General features: G+C 50.9%; 1 protein-coding gene across 2 annotated transcripts; it reads left to right on the top strand.

Moving 5' to 3' along the window:
- Positions 1 to 2046: 2046 nt before the first annotated feature.
- Positions 2047 to 4988, top strand: NFKBIA (NFKB inhibitor alpha). Of its 2 annotated transcripts, XM_021695300.2 has the most exons (6): positions 2047 to 2435; positions 3083 to 3191; positions 3529 to 3739; positions 4027 to 4115; positions 4248 to 4508; positions 4840 to 4988. In XM_021695300.2, exons 1-6 carry the CDS (start codon positions 2209 to 2211, stop codon positions 4885 to 4887), a joined length of 945 nt encoding a protein of 314 aa, XP_021550975.1. In that variant the 5' UTR covers positions 2047 to 2208; the 3' UTR covers positions 4888 to 4988. The 2 variants fall into 2 exon arrangements, with proteins under 2 accessions (XP_021550975.1, XP_044773736.1); XM_044917801.1 differs by having other exon boundaries at positions 4248 to 4855.
- Positions 4989 to 7947: the final 2959 nt, after the last annotated feature.

Genomic DNA, 7947 nt, shown 5'->3' on the forward strand with positions numbered 1-7947 from the left:
CTTCTTCAAATTATAGTACATTCAGCCTCATTTCTACAATGAGTATTCAAAAGCGTAAATACTACAACTGCTTTGGCCCCATGATTAATATGTTGGGATAGAAATTAGATAAACTGCCATGGGGTGCCTAGGTAAATTTCTCTGCATTTCAGTTTCTTTTGGGGAAGACAGGAACGATACCTATCTTACAAGAGGAGTTCTGAGAACGAACAATGTATTGCAAGAAGTGTGGGAATCCTTCCAAAAACCTATACTGTGATATTTCCAAGAGACATAGTCACCCTTAAGCAGCTATATGTGTGTTTGTGGACAAGCAATACATTTTTTAAGCAGGAAAAAACCTTAAATAACATTAAATCCAATCTTATTATAAAAGCAGGTAGACCACAGCAAAGTTAACCGATCTCTCCAATTAATATGCAATTAGAGGTGGAGCCCGAAGTGAGATCGCCTACTTATAGCTGCTATTCTATCCTACCTCAATAATTGTATATTTTGTACATCATATGCCTACAGAGACAATGGAGTCTATCCTTGGGAAGTTTTCATTGTAACGTGTGGTCATTACTATCCTGAAGGTTTTATTTCTTGATTTTAGGGCTTTCCCCACCCCCATATTTATCTCACTCCCCCCGACCCAGGTTCCCTCCATTTAGATAGCCGGAGGAGTGGAAGGAGGAGAGATGGCAAACGGTTGGTTGGTTGGTTGGTTAGTACATGGCCAGTCAAGGTAAAGATGATTGCAATATAATCACCAGAAATTTCTGCAAAACTATAGAGGCTCCCTGGGGCTCATCCTGAAAAATTCTGACCCAAGTTGCTATATTTTGCCTGGACCAGTTCTAGAAGTAGATGAATTCAATTAGATGCTTGCTGGCTAGGAGATGGGGGTGGCGTGGGAACATAAGTTCTATTTCTGCGGGTGAAACCAGAGGATGAGGAGTCTGGGGTGGCTATACATATTGCCTGGAGAGGTCCAGCTGAGGCCCTCCCAGGGCAGGAGAGCACAGAGCCAGCAAGGGGGTAATGTTAGGGCTGCCAGGGGCCTCCTGTAGCATGCTGAGCAACTACTTTCTTAGCCATCCTTAAGGCCCTATCTTGGGTAAGGCGCTGCTCAACCTATTCTTCAGCCTCTTCCAAATGCTTCTGCAAAGTCACCCAGCTGGGCACCCAGAAGTAAGCTGAGGATCCATTCTCTGCAGCAGCACGGTGCAAATCAGGGAACATGACCTCAATAATTATTTTGTTCATGCAGGGTAGCTAGCTACAACCTCTACTACAAAGATCAACACCTTGCTTTACTTGGGAAAAAAAAAAAATGGTCATGTTCAGCATTTTCCCTGAATACAGGGCAGAGTGTTTGCCCCTCCTCCAGTCACCAGGGCTGTTTATCCCGAGGAAATGATTTGAGGGTTCTCCAAGCCTTAGGCTCTTAATGCCAAAGCATTCACAACTTCTCCCGGGGGGGGGGGGGGGTGGAGGGGCTGGCTACATGTCCCTGCGCTGCAGAGAGCCTGGTATTGGCAGGAAGGCAGAGGCTGCCTGCGATCTTCTAACCCGCAGTGCGTCCTTCCCCGCAGCGAGAAGTTTGGGCAATCAAATCCCGACGTCCAGCCATCATTTCCACTCCCGTTTTCAAAAGATCAAGAATCGGAAAGGACCGGCCGGTCGGCAAACCCCAAGGAGGAACTGCCCAGCAGGTCTGCGTTCATTGGGATCTCAACAGTCGACGACCCCAAATCGAATCGATCGTGGGAAACCCCAGGGAAAGAAGGCTTCTTGCAGAGGGACGGGATTACTGAGTGCAAGCTGCAGGGAAGTACCGGGGGAGGGGACCTTAGTCGGGAGGACTTTCCAGCCACTCAGCGTTCATCAAAAAGTTCCCTGTACATGACCCCAGTGGCTCATCGCAGGGAGTTTCTCTGATGAACCCGGCTCAGGGTTTAGGCTTCTCCCCCCCCCCCCCCCCCCCCTCGAGCAGAGGACGAGGCCAGTTCTCTTTTCTGGTCTGACTGGCTTGGAAATTCCCCGCGCCTGACCCCGCCCCGGAGAAATCCCCTGCCAGCGTTTATAGGGCGCCGCGGCGGCGCTGGCGAGCCCACAAGAGTCGCAGCCAGCGGTCCTCCCCTCCGTGACACTGCGAGGCAGCGAGCGCGCAGCCCGCGGCCGAGCGCACCTGGGCCGCAGCGCCAGAGCTTTCACCGCGCCATGTTTCAGCCCGCCGAGCACGGCCAGGACTGGGCCATGGACGGTCCCCGGGACGCGCTCAAGAAGGAGCGGCTGCTGGACGACCGCCACGACAGCGGCCTGGACTCCATGAAGGACGAGGACTATGAGCAGTTGGTGAAGGAGCTGCGGGAGATCCGCCTCGAACCGCAGGAGGCGCCGCGCGGCGCCGAGCCCTGGAAGCAGCAGCTCACCGAGGACGGAGACTCGTAAGTGTCGCGGGGCCGGGTGGCCGGGGCTGGGTGGCCGGGGCTGGGTGGGGACGCCGGGCCTGCAGCGCGAGGCCCGCGAGGCGGCCGCAATCCGGGGTTTATGCACCACCGCCCCCCTCCCTCCCAGGAGACCGTGCAAAGCGGAGGGTCGCGCGTAGGGGCGGGGGAATGAGGGTCGGACCCCGGGGCGGCGGTGCAGCAGCTCCGCCTTGCAGCCGCGCACGCCTTCCGCCCCCCCCCCCCCCCCCCCCCCCCCCCCCCCCCCGGCAGGCCGGGTCCCGGTCCTCTCGGCGGGGGCGGGGCGGCGGCGGGGACGCGAAGTCCCGGCTTTGCAAAGGGGGGCGGGGGGAGCGGGAGTTTCTGCCCCGCTGGCGGGCGCCGCGCGGCGGGGAGGGGAAGTACAGGGCGTTCCGGCCCGGCGGGAGGGCGGGGCGGTCTGACCGGCGCCCGCCGAGGAGGGGGGTGGCCCGGAAAGTCCCTGGGCGCCTGCCAGGAACACTCAGCTCATAATAACCTCGCGGAAAACACCGCGGCCTCGGCCTCCAGAAACCCCGGCCTTGCGCAATCCCCCGCAGCCCGCGCCGCCCTGGGCCCCACGCAATGCACTCACCAGCCCTCGGGGTTTTTCCCTCTCTTCCCCTTAGGTTCCTGCACTTGGCCATCATCCATGAAGAGAAGGCACTGACCATGGAAGTGATCCGCCAAGTGAAGGGCGACCTGGCCTTCCTCAACTTCCAGAACAACCTGCAGCAGGTGCGCCGGCATGCCCAGCCCCGTGCCTCTGACCCAGTGATGAAGTTGCATCTAGCACAGTTGCTCCCAATCCTTTGTAAATTAATAATCACTGGTCGTTATCTACCCTGACCTTTTACATTGGAATCAGCCAAAGTCCTAGAGAGGAAAGAAAATTCCATTGATTTGGTGAGGCCTTTCTGAAAGCCCACCTGGGGCCTCCGGGATTTGTCTTGCCCCTTATACCTGTCTGGGAGGAGCAGCACCCACGACCAGGAGATCTCTGGGGTTCAGGGGGAGACGGACTCTGAGTTTGGGCCATGGCTTACCCTCTTTCTGTTCCCTCTTCTGTTTGCAGACTCCACTCCACTTGGCTGTGATCACCAACCAACCAGAAATTGCTGAGGCACTTCTGGAAGCTGGCTGTGATCCTGAGCTCCGAGACTTTCGAGGAAATACCCCCCTACACCTTGCCTGTGAGCAAGGCTGCCTGGCTAGTGTGGGAGTCCTGACTCAGACCTGCAGGACCCAGCACCTCTACTCCATCCTCCAGGCCACCAACTACAATGGTAGGTCTGCCTGCCCTACCCTGCCCATCAGAAGGCAGGTGACATGGAGAAGGGAGAGGTGGGCCAACTTTAGGAGTCCGGGCAAGGGCGGAAACTCTCAACACTTGAAAGAATGAGAAAATATACATGCAAAAGGCCTATTTGATGCCTTAATAAAGTTCACTCAGAGGCCAGATTGTGGGTTCTCCAAATTCAGAAGCATTTGTTCTCTAAAGAATAGGTGGAAAGTTCTGCTTGAGATCTGAGGGTTCAAACAAGTGGTTATACTTTCTTCATTGTTCTTGTAGGTCACACGTGTTTACACTTAGCCTCTATCCATGGCTATTTGGGCATCGTGGAGCTTTTGGTGTCTTTGGGTGCTGATGTCAATGCTCAGGTGAGTGCTTCATGTCTCCAGATGGAATGCATCAGGGCTGCAAGGCCCTCCTCAATAAGACTTCACGTGCTCTTGTTACAAGCAGAAATTCCAAACTCAGCCATAAACATCTCAAATTCCTTTTGGTTTCAGGAGCCCTGTAATGGCCGAACCGCCCTCCATCTTGCAGTGGACCTGCAGAATTCTGATCTCGTGTCACTCTTGTTGAAGTGTGGGGCTGATGTCAACAGAGTGACCTACCAGGGCTACTCCCCATACCAGCTCACCTGGGGCCGCCCAAGCACGCGGATACAGCAGCAGCTGGGCCAGCTGACCCTCGAAAACCTTCAGATGCTGCCAGAGAGCGAGGATGAGGAGAGCTACGACACGGAGTCAGAGTTCACAGAGGACGAGGTAAGTCTCAGCTTCGTCACTCTGCACAAAGCAATACCCTTCCAGGCCCCTAGAGCGACTCTTTATCCAAAGGGCTCAACGTAATGAAATTCTCACACTTTAGTGTGTGTGACCAGTAGTACCCCAAAAGTGTGTCTTCATTTTTTGCCCTTTTTAAAGGAGAGAACTAAAGAAAAACTCCCTCAGCCCCTGAAGTTAATTTATATTTGGGTTATGGAGAATGGAATGCAAGAATACTTGAGTTATTTCCAGGAACAGCCCTCACCATTATCCCAGCACCTTTGGCAAAGCTCTGGAAGTTTAACATGCCTTTTCTTTCTCTTGTTTTTAGCTGCCCTATGATGACTGTGTGCTTGGAGGCCAGCGCCTGACGTTATGAGCTTCGAAAAGTATCTAAAAGAACATGGACTTGTATATTTGTACAAAAAGAGAGTTTTATTTTTCTAAAAAAAAAAAAAAAAGAAAAAAATCAAAAGGGGGTACTTAAGACCACACTTCACACTCCCTGGCCCAAAACATTTACTATGGTGGATCAGCCCTCATTTTGTTATTTTTGTGAACTTTGGAAGGGGGACAAGAAAGATCATTGGAATTCAAAGAAAACATTTTTCAAACCTCGTCTTTGTGGGGTTTTTGGAGGAGGTTATGCAAAATGTGACAAAAGGACATTTTATTGTGCTTTTTGATTGAATCACCATAGATTCCGTGGCTGAGCCCGGTGTGGGATGTGTAATGACCAGGTGTGTCGTTAAACCTTTCAGGCAGGGATGTGGGGTTAAAAGTCACTATCTGTCAAGGTTTGTGTTATCCTCCTGTAAATGGTGTACATTGTGTATTTTGTTGGTAATTATTTTGGTACTTCTAAGATGTGTATTTATTAAACAGATTTTTACAAACCGAATTCTCCTGATCGTTCTCTTTGGGCTGCCGAGGGGCTCCCAATCTGAGAGTCTCTGGGGGAGGTGGAGAGCTGTGTGGGAGCACTTACCACAGCCAGCCACAAAACCCTCTCAGAGAGCAGCTTCTCACACTGTGTACACCAGACTCCCTGCGAGGCTTTGCAGGCAGCCCCAGGGCCCTGTGTGTGGGAGGGGAGGCTGTTGCAAGATGATAGGAAACACCATTCTTAGGCCTGGGGTGGGGGTGGCAGTGAGCTGCTTGGCCTACAGCTGGAAGCCTCCATTGCCATTTGCTTTCATCTTGGTTTAAGCTATGCTAGGACCCCTCCACTTGACCATTTTGGTCAAGACAAATCTGCTTAAGTCATATTTTGTATTACTGGGAAAGTTCTTAACTATAATGCTGGAAGTTCCTAAGGCATGGGCTCAGGATTGGGACTGCATGCACTAACATTTATTAGCAGGTACCCACCTCTGAGGCTTCTTTTCTTCATGTATAAACTGGGCTGTTAAGATTGCACAAGACAACGCGCGCCTAAAGCATAGCAGAGTGCCAGGCACATGGTGCTAGAGAGAAATGCAAGCTATTGCACAACATCCTGTATTTCATAGGGGAAGAAACAAGTCCAGAAAGAATGTCCTGTCCGGGGTCACCTTGCAGGAGAGGCAGGTAGTTAAATTCCAACTCTCGTTTCCAGAGTTGGTTAACATCTTTTAACTGCATTCCACCTCTAAATCAACCTATTGTTACGAAGTAGCGTAAATGATACTAAAAGCTTGAAAAGTCTTTTCCCCAGCTCAATCAGTGTGCTAATTCTACTGAATAATTCTACAAGAAGTCAAGAACTTGTGAAATTTAAGTGCTCCATATGGATGTTTTCATCCCTAAAATACATTTCTTGCCAAAGTAGAAAGAGGAGTAAAGGAAAGTTCATGGTATTCTATAAGATACAGAATGGCATATAAATGCAATCCCTGTACTTTGGCTTACACCTAAGAAAATCTTGCCATTACATTATCCCTTTCCGGATCCATAAATGCGGTCAAAGTCAAGTAAATATGATCACCTTCCTCTCAAACCAAAAAGGAGCCAATACTTAGGGGGTCTTTTAATATATGAAGTGTATTACTGTCGATTGGACTGACCTGTCAAAGCCAGCCCTGTCGCCGTCCTGCAGCCTCAATCATCTAGAGCTGAGCACAGTGGTGGCCCCTCTACCAGTCTTCTCTTCCCTCAGAGAGCTCCCGGCCCATCACAGAAATTCCTTGTGCATCCCAGAGCACATGAACTCAGGTGCTATGTGATCTCACACAAGAATGTCGACTAGGTTCAGCTCTGTCCGCTGCTGAGTAGAAGAGGTAGGTAACGGGTGGTGGGGAATATTCACCTCATATCCAAAAGAACACAGGTTGGAAACTTGGCTTCCAAATTTGGAATGATGCCCTCAGTATTTCTTAGTCACATGTGCCTCTTCCCCCCCCCACCCCGTAATGGTACTGAATTTGTGCCAAGTTGCTCATCGCCTTTACTCCAGCTCTGTGAGAAGTTTGGAGAAATGGGACAAAGGGATGTGGCCCACTATTTCTCAGCCTCCTTCATGACTGACTTTTGTGTAGAGGTGAACCTTCCATGGTCATGGCAGGAGGGGGCCTCTTCTGACGCATTTGGGCCTAGTCTCCCACATTTCTAGGGTCAAGGTGGATTCCATTGTCTGCATAAATCTCAAGGTCACTGGGCCCAGTTTCTTCCTCTCAAATCCTTCTTCCTGTTCCTCTACCTCCTTTCTTTCTCTTCTCTTTATTTGAAACCTACTTTCTATCCTTTATGCCATTGGTTGGGTGGCTGGAGCCTGGAGTTCCCTAAAAGTTTTAGAACAGAAACATTCTAATCTACAGAGTCTTCAGCATATTTCTAAGCAAACAAGAACAAAAGTTTTCAAAGAAAACAGTGCGGCAGCCTGAGAGCCTTTTCGGCACTCTGATTCTCTCCAAGAAGCCAAAGGTCCTGTCAGGACAGGTAGAAGTAAGGGAGCCTTGGGAAAGAGGGAAGTGACAGAAGGAGGGAAATAAAGAATCACATCAGCAACTTCCTTGAATTTAGTTCCTTGATTCCTTCTGCCTGCCTCATCCTCAGGACAAATTTCCTTTATAGGTCACATGTACCCAGTCCCTCCCAGAAGGAGGGGTTTTTCTTTAAAGAGGGAATAAATTCCAGTGTGAGCAATTGGAAGGCCTTCATGTGGGGCATGGACTTGCAGGAGGCTAGGTGCCGGTGGGGGGGGGGGGGGGGGGGGGAAGGGGGGGTATTTGCTTTGAAATTTCAGTAGCTACTGGAAGTGATGAAGTGCTGACCGTGAGAACTGAGTCAGTGCAATGGGTTCTTCCTTCACCCCCCTTCCTCCGTATTTTCATCAGCTTGCCCTAGGTGCAGTTGAAGTTTCATTTGGCAAGAAAGGTCAGAGCAGAACTCCAGTCAGAAACATGCCCAAGAAGCATTCCCCAACCCTGGTACTTGGCCAAGAAGATCCCAGGCTGGTTCC

This window comes from Neomonachus schauinslandi, chromosome 9, assembly GCF_002201575.2.
Source record: "Neomonachus schauinslandi chromosome 9, ASM220157v2, whole genome shotgun sequence".
Lineage (NCBI taxonomy): Eukaryota > Metazoa > Chordata > Mammalia > Carnivora > Phocidae > Neomonachus > Neomonachus schauinslandi.